This window comes from Stegodyphus dumicola, chromosome 5 (assembly GCF_044657685.1).
Source record: "Stegodyphus dumicola isolate Sdum_Otavi_A_Nest chromosome 5, ASM4465768v1".
In the NCBI taxonomy this organism is placed as follows: Eukaryota; Metazoa; Arthropoda; class Arachnida; order Araneae; family Eresidae; genus Stegodyphus; species Stegodyphus dumicola.
This window is the reverse complement of record NC_140772.1, coordinates 94,439,014-94,454,989: the sequence shown is the minus strand read 5'-3', so window position 1 is coordinate 94,454,989 and position 15,976 is coordinate 94,439,014. Positions and strand designations below refer to the sequence as shown.

The 15,976-nt window shown below is 32.3% G+C and overlaps 1 protein-coding gene across 1 annotated transcript in view; it reads left to right on the top strand.

The window, feature by feature from the left end:
• Nucleotides 1-15,976, top strand: part of LOC118183143 (cell adhesion molecule Dscam1-like) — a 610,771-nt gene that overhangs the window by 491,323 nt on the left and 103,472 nt on the right. Inside the window, exons 9-11 of the mRNA XM_085816874.1 lie at nt 222-383; nt 7,682-7,966; nt 10,637-10,756. Coding sequence (XP_085673000.1) covers nt 222-383; nt 7,682-7,966; nt 10,637-10,756 — 567 coding nt within the window. The remainder of the gene's footprint in view (nt 1-221; nt 384-7,681; nt 7,967-10,636; nt 10,757-15,976) is intronic.

Below are 15,976 nucleotides of genomic sequence, written 5' to 3'. Positions count from 1 at the left end.
AAATTCATGTTGGTAAGTTCAAGTTTTCTCTATAAGTAGCGACTTATAAGTAAAAAATTTTGCTATTGCAATATCCTGCTTCAAACGCATTTATTTCTCTTCCTTACAATTGATTATTTTGCAAATAACTGAAATATTCTTTGGATAAACTATTTCCTTTTACAGTTCCTATTTTATGACTCTTGAATGTAGAATATTTCTGTGTTTATTCCCTAACGTAGATGGAGTTCGCTTGCCAGATAACCATCGGCAAACAGTGTATCCAAACGGGACCCTCCTAGTACGGCAGGTAGAAAGGACTGTAGACGAAGGTCGTTACACGTGCACCCTGAGGAATAAGGAAGGAGAAAGCGCTCGAGGCAGTGTTTACATTACTGTAAGAGGTAATAGAATTATTTCCTTTCTAAACCTCATGAGGATACAGTATATATTTCACTGATGCATGGCTATATGTTTCTCTTGCTAAGCATTAGGGTAAGAGCTTAAAAGGAATACAAATGGTTTACGCATTAGATATGGAAGACTTTGAAACGCCATTTTGGAAGTTTATGTAATTAATTTGAAAAGTTCTGGATTAGAAAATCATGAGCCCGAAATTTTCAATCCCTTAATTATTACGAAAGTAGATAATATTAAATTGAGTACTATTTAAAGGGACTCATACACCTTAAACCCCCTCATGATCTTCGAATATGTGACTGTTGCAGGAATTGAGATATTTTATTTATTTTAAAAGCAATTACTTCCAACGTTTTACAGCTGACTACATAATATAGCTGCTTTGGAAACTAGTAACCAAAAAGTTTGTGTTGCCACAAATATTTTTGTAATTTAATCCTCTTTGTGACAAAATATTTCGCCATGTTTCCATCTTGCGCGCATGATATTTTAAAAATGGCTAATGGTACATACTTGAAATTGGATGGAATTCTTTATATGGGCACTATTTTCTAACTGAACCAACAATCTGATGAATATTTTAGTATTGAAAAATTTTATGGATGGAAACATTACAAATTTTTTTAATAAAATACATTTTATAAACTCGACTCCAAATAAAATAAAAATTTAACATGAAATTTTCTAGAATTTTAGGTTCACAGTAGTTTTCAAATAGTATAAAAGCTATATATTAAATATGGAATTAAATTATGAAATAAAATGTTTTAAAATGTGCGCGCAAGTTGAAAACAAGACGAAAAATTTTGTCACAAAGCGGATTAAATTATAAAAATAACTGTGGCAACACAAACTTTCTGATTACTATTTCAGAAAGCAGCTATATTATGTAGTCAGCTGTAAAAAGTTGGTAGAAATTGCTTTTAAAATAAATAAGTTATCCCAATTCTTGCGACAGTCCCCTATTCGAACATCTTATGGGTTTTAAGGTGTGAGTCCCCAAGCTTGCCTTTGAGAGCTATATAAGTTAGTTAAAAGTTTCAGTGAGAATGAAACTGCGGCATATCTTCTGGCATGCATAACTACAATGCCTGTAATAAATCATACAGGTAAGAAAATTAAGATGAAGTTTTTCAATACTATTTTGGTTTTAATTTCGCGAAGTATATGCTGCCTTTAAAAAAACGTGTACGGTACGTTTAAAAAAAACAGCACTTCTAAATTTGTCCTGAATAATTAATCGCAGACAAAGTCTCTTAACGTAATACACGGGTTCAAAAATTTAAACTTATAAAATATTACAATTTTTGTCACATAATATCATTTTACAGCAACTATTTGTACAAAAGATAAAAGATTTTACCCCCTCTAAACAAAAACTTTCCATTCGAAAAGTTGTTTCTTATCCTACTATAGCTCTTTTAATAAAAATATTGTTTTATAAAGTAATTATTTTTCTCCTAAAATTAATAAAACAAATTATAAATTTTATGAAGTAATTAATTCCCCCTTCCAACCGAAAATAGACCAAAATTTCCATTTTAAGAGCAATTAAGAATTAAAATTTCTCCTATGAAACTTCGAATTTTATATTTCCACATACTATGCTTTTATATAAATATTTTGATGACGTAAATTATATCTTTCAGAAACTTTTATTTGAAATAATAAAATGTACAGGTTTTTCAACGATTATCCCCCTCGGTTTTAATTAATGATATCTCAGTTAATATTCATCATATAAAAATGGAATTTTTCTGATTTAAGTTGCAGAACATTTCTTTATTACTGAAAATTACTTTTACTACAAAGCCAATATAAAAATCTAACTTTCACAAATCATTATCACGAGTTGTCCTATTACCCAAATTATGGAATGAAAGACTATGGTTTGATTCAGTATTAAATTAACGTTAATCGTTGAAGACCAATCATTACAGAGATATTTAGAAGTGCCAATTCTTATAAAATACCGTACATATTGCATACTATATGCATCCTGGTAGAGGATAATTTTAATTTTGCAACAAAATCAAAAATGTTTTTGAATATTTCCAGTTATTGAGTTATGGGAACCTGGCTTAGCTCTCCTGTCCATGCAGCATCCAGGTAGCCTCGCAACGTAGTGAGAATATACTTACGGTTGCTGCGGCAACGTATTACATAAGGCATATGAGCGCTGAACTCAGGCTTGGGAGGAAACGGGAAGTGTATTCTTAGCTCCAGAGCGGTCCAGCTCCCTTTTCCGATTATTTTCCAGTGGGAACGCTACTTGGTCTTCGGGATGCCACAAAAGCAAAATTTAAATATTTTAAATCACAAGAATATGCAATTTCATTTCATATATTCAAGTGTCCATCGCAGAGAATCTGCTGCAAAACTTGCAACCTGAGCATACTCTGACAGACATTTATTTTTAAATCTTTACAAGCTACTAATGGACACATACTAAATATTATAGCACTTTTCGAAAAAAAAATATTTCTGCGAAGGTTTTATAAAATGGTTAGTTTCTTTAAATGATTTCACTTATTGAAAAGGCATGAATGATAGAATTAATAAAAGCATCATAGAAGACTGCTCATGTCATTGAAGGAAGGTCGTTAAAATATTGTTGCGTGCTACCGGTTCGTGGATTTGGAGTGATTCATGACAACGTCTGATGAAGAATCAAAAACAAACTTTAAAACAAAAATTACACAGGATAGTTCCAAACACAAGTTCAAAGCCGTTATAAAACTACCATAAACACGCTGAAACAATCATCAGCACAGCCTTCAGGCTATTAGGCTACGATGAAGACAGCTTCACGGCAAGGCACTAAAGTACAGCTCCCGACTCGGTCGATCGCTCTCGGAGCTCAAGACACTCAAGATACACTTCGCGAACTAATGATACACTCCTGCTCCCCGTACAAGCAGGGTTTTTATAGCCTTTGACCTGCCTTCGAGAACATCTGGGGCAAACCGGTAAGAATTCGCTCCAGAATGCTCTCGCTCCGTCTATGGCTAATTTTTCCGCCAAATGGGAGATTTCTCGCCAAATCTGGCAACACTAAACTCGCTTTTCGGGGAAGCTTTTTTACTGCGGCTGGGAAAATCGTAACAATATCTATATATACATGCCAGAATCTTAGTCATCTCAACCTCAACTGGAAACAACTTTTAGCAGTCCCTAAAGCAAACAGAAAACACAACATCGTGCAACTAGACATCAACTGTTAGCTGAACAATCATACATAATGAACACAAAAGATACATAATAAATCTACCCATTATAAGTAATGTCATCTTAATAATAAAGGGATAATGTCAGCATTGGCAGATATTTCTGCTGCTTAAATAAGAATTTCGTATATTTTCTCTCTGTCTGAATATTAAAATTTTCAGCAATAAACTTAAACAAAAAGTCATAAATTCAAATAATGCATAACATTTCCTATTTTTTTATGTGTTTAAAAACTAAAGTCTAACTGTTTAATAAACTGAAAAACGTATTTAATTTATAATCTAAAATTCATCAATCTCTCTTAAGGTTGGCATACATTTTGTTTAGAACTGATTAGATTTCGAATATGACTGATAATCATACATACTTTACTGACGTAAAGCCCTCTTTCTGAATAGCAGAAATAGGTTTCAGTTTTTAAAGCAAATGTTAAATAATGATAAATGTCATATTTATCTCCCATATAATTTTATATTAATAAATTACTCCTTGAATAAAGTAAATAGAAACACGTACTTCTGTACATGAGTAAAGTCAATTGTATAAGCAATTGCTTATGATTGCTCTCTGTGAGGTAAACCACAGTTTTTCAATATTAAATATGGAATAAATTATTTGGAAGAGAGAATAATTTCTTATGAAATGAGATATTCTTATTAGCTGTAGGATATTATTACAATTATATTTAAATTAATCATGGTTATATTTAAAGTAAGTAATTTATATAAAAATATTGCATTCATCCTATTCTTAATTGTAACTTTAATTGGGAATATGCGTTAAGAATTCAAAATTAGTTAAGAGAAATATTATTGACCGAAAAGGAAATAAACTTCTTAATAAATACAAATTTTCTGTTTCCACTATATAAAATTTTCTATACATAATATTCAGAAATAAAACAAAATATTGTTTTTTGTAAATCGGCAGAATAAAATAGATATGTTTTATTGAAAATTGTTCCATACTTTAAAATGGTTAACGTTCTCGATTTTTTAAATAAAAAATAGTATTAATCTTAGCTATGTAAGGACAAAAAAAGAAAAATGTAAGCAAAAATAAAAAAATGCACTCTGCAATGTTTTAGAAGTATGCAAACTTCTTTTCCACGTGTTTTCTCAATTTTGATGCACTATTTTGGAAAATTTCATTAACTTTTTCCGATAGTTTCTCAATATGTGCTTAGTGATTTCGTTCTGTTACGGAGAAGACATTTTTAAAATCAGCTTGAATATTTTATTTATTGAATGTGATAAGTACTTGATGGCACTTTTGGTAGAAATTTTGTGTGAAGTTGTGCAAAAGGTGCCATTAGTAAAACAACTTTCGAATAAGCTTTCTCTTCATCAAATTTAATATAAATAAAAATTTTATTTTCTTTCGTATATCATCAGTAATAATGCTGTTTTTTTTATTTCAGTTAAGTAAGCAACTACTACTCCAATTTTTTGAAAAATATGTTAGTTAAAAAGCTATAATTTTTTAAAAGACTTAATAATTTATTTGAAATAAAGGGAAGACAGTATTACATTATAAAACATAATAGCATCTATATGGAGGGAAAATTAGTTTAAAAGCTCGTATGTGTCTAATTTCAGGAAATAAAGAATATATTATAAAACATATAATTATAATTACATTATATTCCAAACTAGGTTAGAAATTTAATTTTCAGAGCAAATGAAATTTGATTGATTACAGTCATACTGTACTTCAGAATAATTAAAAAGTGCTTAATAATAATGCAAAAACTTGCAACTTTAAAAAACTTGCAAAATTTCAAACTTTTGGTCTGATATAATGTTATATATTATATATCTAATTTTCGAACTGTAAAGTATATTATAGATTATTGATTCATTTCTTTGATCTAAACACTCTACAAAATCTTTAATTTTGATCCGAAAAAAAATGTTAAGAAAACATTTGCTCATCGATGTATTTAGATTTCGAAATAAACAGTACTAATTAATACAGTATTTTTAAAATTCGCCATTCATTTCTAGTAAGAAGCTAAAAACTGAATTCAAGCAGAAGTAAATATTTCCATATTAAATGTTTAAACAAAATTAAAAATAAAATAACCTTTATGCTATTTGCAACCATATTTACAAAATTACTTCCAAATTTACTGTGATTTACATCCACCGCGAGTTTTTTGCTTTATAAGTCGCGCAAATATTTGTTAGCCAATTGAACTGTATCTGAGAATAGCAATTTTGTTGTTTGCAGAAAGAATAGTAATATATGCGATTACACTCATTTACTGCTATAACTCAATATACTGTCTCCAAGTCTTGGGTTAAATGAAATGTGTACGAAATAAGTTAAGATGCACATAATAGGCTTTATATGCTTACAAGTATTCTGATTTGTCCCTTGTTTCAAAGCGATGACTGCTTTCCTATGTATTTCAAGTTTAAATATTCAAAGAATTGTTATGCATTTCTTGTATAGGAATATATATTATTATTTTGTCATGTCTTTAATATAATATTAAATTTACATTCACTAACAACTTAACTCATCTTTTTTAAATTAAAATAAAACTCGCTTGTTTTTATGTTCGGACATGAGGTGCTACAAAATAACAGTGCACTTCCACTCAGCACTGTTCAGCGTAAAATTAGCGAAATTTATATTGTTATGCTCTTTTCTTTTACTATTGAAATTACTGCTGTTGCTTCTACCACTTCGACTATCATAGGCACCAAAATATACGGTATCAAAATGAAAAGATTTATATTGTTATCATCTGCAAAATCATATCTCTTGAAAGAAAATAGCGTACATAGTACTGGCAAGTTCATTTACCGTGGTATGCTTAATGTAAGCTTTCGAAAAGTGTAACACTTTTATGTAAGTAGTTTTCATATCGTTCACGTTGTTTTTTAAAGCATATCCTGGAACAAAAGTTACTGCAGACTCCTGCAAAAGTAAGCAATTTGCTTGTATAATAAATGCAGTGTTCTTGGCAGATCTTTAAAGCTGATCACATTCTCTTTAATATTATTGACAAGCAGACAACGCGTGGTGAAAGGTTAAGGCATTGAGGAGGAAAACGAAATCAGTATCATGCGAAATGATTATATTGAAAAGATTTCTTGCAGCATGGCTGAAGATTCTGTTGCGGTATAACTGGTTGGAGCGTCTGGTTCATGCCACTGTCTGTTTATCTAAAGGTCGTCATTTTTCATTTCCTGCGGTAATTATTAGATTATTCTTTTGCTATTGTGTTCTTGGCCCCTTTCCTTATCCTGTAAGAACACTGCCTTCGTCATCATATTAAAACGGGAATCTAATATATCGTATGTTGAGACGGTACACCGTATTATGACCCATACGTATATGTAGCGGTATGTATATGTAGCGGTTTCTGAACAGTCATATCTGATGACCGGTCAAAGAAGCGAGTTGTACAGTGATTGATGTAGCCACCCTAGTGGATGTGTTTTGCATAGGAGAACCAACCACATTCAATAAATCTGAATCTCACCATGGTTAAAAAGGTTCAGTACAGCTTCCTGGCACATATATTTGGCTCTACCACGCATTGTCTGGCCTATTTATGATACAGAAATGCACTTTTGTGCTTAAAAATCGGTTAAAGTACTTTTTGCTGACGTTCAGTTTCAAGCTTTCCGTTTTAAATTTCTCGAGGCGAATGCAGCATCTACTTGCGTGATTTGGATTTGTTGAAGCAGTTAATCGTCGATTAGATTTTCCTTTCCTCTGACACAGTATATTATTCAAACAAAACACAACTAAAGTTACTGTGTTTTTGGAGTATACCAAATACCGTATATTTTGGGGCATAAAGAACTATTCTCATTACTCATTTTTCAGTTTTATATTACTTTAAACAATCAGTGTACTGCATGAAACTCATGATGACGTGTGATAAAGGTTTTCTTTTGAATACTTCAGAAAATACAGCTTTCTATAACTGAAAACTGGCTCCTTAATCGATTAGTTACACAGCTTAATGCAATTATCTATACTCTATGCTACTGCTTCTATTCTGTGTTCTTGCTATTCTGTGCTTCCATTTCAGTTCGTCCAGTAATTGAACCTTTCAATCTTCCTCCATCTGTTCAAATGGGACAAAGACTGAGCATCACGTGCACAGTAATAAAAGGTGATCCACCCATTACTCTCAAGTGGTTGAGGGACGATCACGTGTTAAAGAAAGATGGAGATGTAAGGATTCACAACCTAGCTGACTATTCTTCGACGCTTCTGTTTGATCCTGTTAAGCCAGAACACAGAGCTAATTACACCTGTATAGCAAGCAACGAGGCAGGATCGGAAAGACACAGCGCAGCAATGGTAATTCATGGTATGCATTCTACGACATGGCAAAGATAATGCTCCTTTATCTTTTCTTACATGTGCTATGTTTACATCCTAATTAGGCACTCATGCTTTCATCAAAAATAAAATATACACTTAATACTTCTACAATGATCGATACAAAAGTGTACTAAAGTGATATTATTCGTTAAATCGGGAAATACAAAACTATACCATATGTATATACATAGAAGCACATACATCGAAATACAAACGTATGCGTAAACAACTGTGCATCGAAACACAAAATGTACGCGCTTAAATAATTAGAAAGATTTTGGTAAAGTGTATGATAGTAGAAATTTTAATGATTAACATATTCTTTTTATTATTTTAAGTACTAAATTAATATTTAGAAAAATATATATGATGTTAAAAAATATAGGGTTTCCCTCAAATATTTTTCTCCTGAAACTGGTTTTTAATTTTTAGAAGGGTTAAATAAACCATTTTCTGCTTCACACATTATTGGGAGTTTTTTTGTAATCTGAAGGTTAGGAAATCGTCTGCGAATATAATGTTTCCTTATCTTTCTCAGTACTGGATCCATTGTGTCCTTCAGAATTATTATATATCGTATATAGATAAATTCGATACTGATAACCTTTAGTAGCTTGATTGATTGACTTCATATTGATCGGAAATCGATTAGAAGATGTCCTGTCCATATTTAAGATTTTAAAACTCCATTCTTCACTTCCAGAATATAGTATTCATACTTTATTCATACTTTATTTTCATATAAATCCCATTATAAAATTTAATTCTGTAAGAGCAAATGTATCACATTCAATTACTGCTTTTAATGAAAATTCAGCATTTCCTACTTATCCTAAGAGTTTTTTATAATTTGCCTTTCTAAAGGTCTCTAATAAAACTCATTCGGTCATTAAACGCGGTTATTTAGAGCAAAGTAAAACATAGCAGACCTATCATTAATATAATCACAGACTAATTAATCAACGAAAGCTGGTCTCCTTTGCCGAGAAATTTTTAAGAAATTCAAAAATAGAAAAGTTTGGAAATTTGTGATAATTTGTTTAAATTGAAAAAAATCGTTAAATTGAGATTTTGTTCTGAAGTCTTTGCTAGCAATAAATGGTCCATGCCACCTGAGGTGTGCTAGCTTCCCTTATTTCTATAAGTTATCTACTGAGGCCATTCAGAGCAGTCTTTTCGAATGGCGTTCTTACACTGCAACACTGTAATTTTATTCATTTATGTGGGTGTGGGCGTTTTTGAGCTCTGCATGCATTACAGAATTACCACCACGTTTCTACATCTGCTTTTGTTTTTCCCTAGAATAAACGCTCACGAACTTTATGGAGTGTCTTCGTTAAATCGAAAGGACATCTTTAAAGCTAATATGAAGCTGTCACATAATGAGGGAATCGAAATCTCGGTAATATAAGTTGCCATTTGAAATTCATTTCTGCGTCAACTTCCTATGTGCTGCACTATATTTTATCTTGCAGGTGAAGAAAATTTTATAAATTCCTATATATCTTGGTCGTACGACTAAAGAGTCATATTTTTTGCCAGCTCAATTTTCATTCCCAGTTTCCATTAATTGATTGTCCAATTGAGGATTTTCTATTTGGTGCTTTCTCAGTTCTTCGCTGCTCCAGGCATCAGTCACTGATGTTATTGAACCTGGGCTAATTTGTTATATCTGGAACATTTTTATACTTTTTCTGAACAGTTCCTCGGCTTTGAGCGCTTGTACTTTTCAATACGACATTGGATTCACTTGACAGCATTGCAATGCTCAGTTGCTTTATGGTATCGAATTTTCATATAATATTCATATACCCATACATCTATACATTTGAACTTCTAGACTCCCGATATTCAGTACCTTAATGGTGCATGATCAATGCGCAACAGAAATTGCGACCGTATAGATAATGTTCTACTGCCGTCACAAGTGCTAACGGTTCTTTATGGTGACAAAGTACTATCTTTCCGGCTCTGAGAGACTTTTGTTAGAAAAGGGAATTATGTGCTCTTGAACATCAATTTTCTTTATAAAAACATTTCAGTTCCTTTACTGATGAATAAACAGAATAAATAACTTTATTTTCATATAAATTTCCTCAGATTTGCATATTTATTTATTTTCTACTTTCTAAATCCCATTATAAAACTTAGTTATTTCAAAACAGGGTGGAAAATAGTTGAAGTTATAAGAATATTATATATTTTAATACACTTTAATGAATGATATTTTTAGTAATATTAGCTGCATGTTATTCAGTAATTAATTTCTTAAAAATAAGAGCCTGTTTCTTCAAAAGAAATGTAATTTGTTGCCTAAAAATAAAAAAATAAATATAATAATGAAAGGAATAATTTATGCTATTAGTGTTTTTTCGCTACAATTAAATCTTCATTTCTAATTAAAATGAAAACATGAAAATGCCATTATAAAAATCTCTTTAATTGTCGATATAAAATGTGAACGAGCGATGATTACTTTCTAAAGACATGTTTTAGTCTCTGTGGGCATGGTTTGGATGGGCTAATAATGACATTTAATAGGTATTTAATGCTCTTTTGCCTTTGAAAATGATCCTTGGAGGAAAAAAAAAAAAATAAAAATAAAAATTCAAGGTTCATATTTTTTCTAATAAGTATTTGTATTTCTGCCTTTCAGTTCCTCCGCGGTGGAAGTCGGAACCAAATGATGTTGACGTCATCAAAGGGCGGAGCGTAATGATTGACTGCGAAGCGGAAGGATTTCCGCCTCCGAGATTAACGTGGAGAAAAGCTGAAGGTATCTTGTTTATATATATGTGCAGTCTTTTTTTTTTTCTCTGCAGAGTTCATTTGTGAAATCGTTTCTTGTTAAATCTGACATCCTGAGCAGTAATTCTAGCAGTAATTTTTTTTGGGGGAAAAGGCAAAATTCGCAGAGCAGTCGCGGGGTAAATAGTGAAAATTTCGAAACTTGGGTTTATATGAAAATCTTGTGGAAAACATTTTGCAATAGAAGATTTAAATTAAATTTTCGGAAGGGGCATATATCAGAAATAAAATAATGATGGAAATAATTAGTTCGCAACTGGATAAAATGTGTATTATACATTTTAAATTAAAATTTCTTTTATAATCCAATCAAATTCTGGAAATTTCCTGAATCGTTTACTTTAAATCAAGATTCAATTGAGAAGTTCTAAATTTTACTGTACATACGTAATTTGTCTTTATTAAGTAATGCATTTTAAGGAAAAGTCTATTTGATTCGGAGATTTTTTGGCAGCATTGACAGAAAGTGAACGATTTTATGCAACTTGGAAAAAGGAAGTGTTTACGTATTTCAGAAAACCTTAAGAACTTGTAACTTAAAATTCAATCTTCTAGCTTGGATTTAGGGATAGCTTTTTTTGCTGTGGACTTTTGCGAATATTTTAACGGTAAGTAGCCTAAGTTTCTTCAACTCCGAAAATAATTGCTAAAAATGTCAACGATTTCTTACTACGCTTACAGCCAAAAGCTGCTGCTTCAGGATGCAAGACTTTGTGTCATTAAATAACATTTTGTAAATAAGACCTTACACATCACAGTTGAATATTTGATTATCCGTTATGTTTAGAGCTTCAATTAATTTCTGAAGATTTGCTTGAATGCTTCCATTTCTGCAAAATTCATTGATATTTTTCACGAGAAACATTTAAATGTCGGGTAACTTAGCTTTTCCTTTAGCGGTCGGGCCAGCAGACGCATGCTCTGAAATTTGGGTTTCCTTCATGGAAATCATTACCAATTCTACGCCATTTGTTATAAAACAGGCACACGTTGTTTTTTTTACCAAACTATACAAACCTAATAATATACAGAGATTCAGTAAGTTTTGCATAGAAAAAGTTTTTTTCGTAATCATTCTTTCGTTTAATACATGCTTAATGATTCTTGATGGAAATTGTTTTTCCATTTCTATTCGTTTCCTTTCCAATTCTCCTGCTGTTATCCGTTCAAAATCGTCAGCTACCCTCAACATTATCCAGTGTCTTGAATGCATAAAAATGTTTGCTTCATCGATACAAAAAGTTTTTTTTCCTTCATTCTTTCTGTATTTGAGTAGATTTCAGCTTTTAAATACTGCAATAATGTTTGCTAAATTAGACACATTACGCAGAGGCATATACGCATGAACAGTAACAGTCGGTAAGCCGAATGATAGACTGCACTGTAGTGAATGATAGACGCATAAAGCAAGCAAGCTCCGTTAAAATTTTTTTTAAAAAAAGAGAGAGACTGCTGATTTTATGTTACCGCCCCCTTCATTTACACACATATACACGTTTCGAGAGTCTTTCCAAGAGCATTTCGGGCAACGGCTCATTGGACTAAAAATATTTGAAAACAGCATATTTTTAGAATATCCGATAGACAGTCTCACTGGCAGGAGATAAAAGTGTTTTATTCCGTACAGTGTTGCCAATGTTCGCTTCGAAATCATTGAATATTTTAATCACAAATTAGTTAATTTTTCACAAAATATGAACAAGATAATAAAACGAATTCAAAATTCCGTCTTCCGGCTGCCCATTTTCAGGAAGAGGACTACGATATTTAAAATTTGATGGCTCTAGGTACCGTCATTTTAATAATGCGAGAAGCGTACATACATTTATACTCATTCTTCATTCTTTAATCTCTTTAAGTAGGATAATAAGGAAAATTTAAATAATAATTCATTTAAATTTAATTTCTTCAGGGTGATAATATTTGATGGCAACAATTTGAAAAGCGATTGAATGCTTTTAGTGATTCGATGAAAAATGCTGTTTCGAGACCAATAGCCCTTCTGGGATAATGCCTCTTTGCACTAAAAAAAGGTTACGTTTAGAAATTTCATTTTATGTTACCGACTGACTGATGCTTCCTTTTCTCTTTTTGTGTTCGCCTCGGATATTATAAATAGTGATTACGCATCAGATGCGCATTATCACAAATCTCGTTCAAATGAATGTATACGAATTTTATTTTACACGAACTGCTTTTGAATTTCATTGCTATTATATGTACATTAAAAGATAAATGTTTCTATTCTTATGGAACTCATTAATGTAAATTGACTTTCCTAGCTCTCTGGAACACGTATTTACCAAAAAATGGATTTATATTAATGATGTACAATCTAACGGGTGGCCATAATTAAACTGAAAGTGCTCACAGTGTTCTGTAGCGCGATCTACTTGCGAGAATGACGCCACATTTTGTAGGAAGATTAAACAAAACGGGGGACGAAGGATTCCGCGAAAATACAAATTAGTTCCAAAAGTCACCGCTAGGGGATATTTGGCGCTGTGTTATAGAAAATAAAATGTTAAATGCAAATCAATACGGAAATTACCTTTTATTTTGCATTCAAATGAGGTTCAATGTGGCTGCCGTTGTTGTGGACCACATATTGCATTCTGTGCTCAGTATGCACAACAACAGAAAGTGACATGTCTGCAGGAATCTCAAGTACAGTCCGTGATAGATTATCCTTTAACGTAGCCAGGTCCTGGACCACTCCTACATAGACCTTGGACGTACGGTAACCCCATAGCCAGAAGTTGCATAGGGTAAGATCAGGCGACCGAGGTGGTCATGCAGTTGGAATGTAGCGGCTAATAAATCTTTCTGTTGTGAATTTCTGTCGTAGCATCTTTTGCACCCTTACAGCAACGTGGGAAGGGGCTCCATCTAGCATGAAAATGATTTTCTCCAGGCATTGTCTTTGCTGAAGTGCCGGAATGACAAAGCTGTTCAACATGTGGCGATATTTCTCTCCGGTAACAGAACAGGTTTCCTGTCCTGTCGGGTTAATGTTCTCATAGAAAAATGGACCTGCGATAAATTCCGCTGTGAACCCACACCAAACAGTTACCTTTGGTGAATGGAAGGGAATTGCTGTGACTGCATGTGATGATTTGTCATCCCAAATTCGGCAGTTCTGGGTATTCACAGTTTCATTCAGGTAAAAGTGGGCCTCGTCTCCCCATAAGATTTTCCACGGCCAAGCATCATCCACCTCCATTCTGGTAAGAAAGGTGAAAGCAAAAGTCAATCGCTTATCATGTTCGGGGTACAGTAACTCCTGTACGCGGCTGATCTTGTACGGATAGAAGTTGATAATCTTTCGTAAGATTTTCCATACCGTACTGTAAGGCACATCCATATTCCGAGCTACTCCACGAGCGCTAGAGGTGGCAGCAATATTGTCTGGTCCTCTGTCGACAATCGCCGTGGCAACTGCTTTGATTGTATCCTAGGTACAGGTTTTCGTCCTCTGCCTGACTGAACCTTCAGAGAACCTGGTTTCTCAAACGTCGCAACCATTGCTTTTAGCCCATTAACTGACACAGGACCGTTACCTTTACGCATTTTTTTGTGCGTTCTAAAAGCACGAAGAGCGTCTGACGCGTTGCACTGGTTGAGGTAAAAGAATTTGACCAGTAACGCACGCTCGACTAAAAAAGGAGACATTGCACATAAACGTTCAATCCGATTGATTCGAAAAGTAACACATTGCCTTTTAAAACCCAAGCAGCTGGCACTGTGCGAATGGATGTAACGTGGAATTTAAATAAAGAACTTCTTCTTCTGCTCAGCGTACGTGATATTGCAGATCACGTGACTTTATCGGTGTTTATGTAGATTTTACAATTTTTTAAAGTGTTGCCATAGTGCACTTGAATTAAATCAGAAAATATGCATTATAAAAGGTAATTTTATTCTGCATTAATTTGCATTTGTTAACACTCTATTTTCTATTACACAGCGCCAAATATTCTCCTATCGGTGACTTTTGGAACTAATTTGTTTTTTCGCGGAACCCTTCGTCCCCCGTCTTGTTTAATCTTCCTACAAAATGTGGCGTCATTCTCGCAAATAGATCGCGCTGCAGAACACTGTGAGCACTGTCAGTTTAATTATGGCCACCCGGTATGTTTTGTTTGTTTATTAATTATCTTTTATTTTAAACTAGTATGAAAATACATTTTAGAAAGTATAGCAGCACAAATTAGTACTGCTTCTGTACTACATTTTTAACATCTGAGCTAAAGCATAGCGAAATCTGCTAATGAATCCCCAGAATGTCTTTTCACAATTTCGTAAGAAAAATAGTTAAATTCCTTGAAAATATACTTTAATACGTATTTGTTATATTTATATATACACTACCGTAGTTTACGTAATATCATTCTTAAGAATATGTCTGATTTATCTCTGAATAGCATCTTTGTATGCCTGCTATTTTATGCAATGGATTCTATTAACATGAACTTATATACTATGAATTTTAATTCCCGTTGAGCAAAATGTCTTCTTTAATTTTACATGACATTTTATTTCATACAATCTTCTAGCAGATATATACTATTAGACGAATATTAATTACTAAATTACAGTATGTTTAGCATTTTAATTATTATACAACAATATGTGCATTAAATATTTGTTTGTGTGGTATCTTTGTAAAATCAGCATTAAAGTATATTTGTTCTTACTGGTAAAATTTTAAAACAAAAAATATTACTCAGAGCTGCAGACATACTTACATTGTAACTGTTTAATTATGAATTAAATATTAAAAAGCTGTTATTTTTCTTGTCTATTTTTAAAGAAGTCTAAAAATGTTAAAAGAGTGCTCTTAATAAGTTCACAAGTATTAAATAATAACCGAGATCGTGTAAATTAAACTGCATAGATTATATGTAAAATGTATGCATGCATATAGTGAACGTTTCTAATTAGTAATTTCATTGTAGAAATTTAAATACAAACTGATAATGTTTTTGGTTAAAACCAATCAATATGCATTTAAAATTTTTATATGATAAAATTTGAAAATTGTTATGCATGTAATAAAATCTAGAAGTTTAGCATAATACACAGATTTATGCTGATTAAAAATAAATTTTTCAAAGTTAAATTCTAAACGAATTTTGAAACATCATGCCGAAATCGTGAATACTATAGGATCGATTAAGGTGAAAAC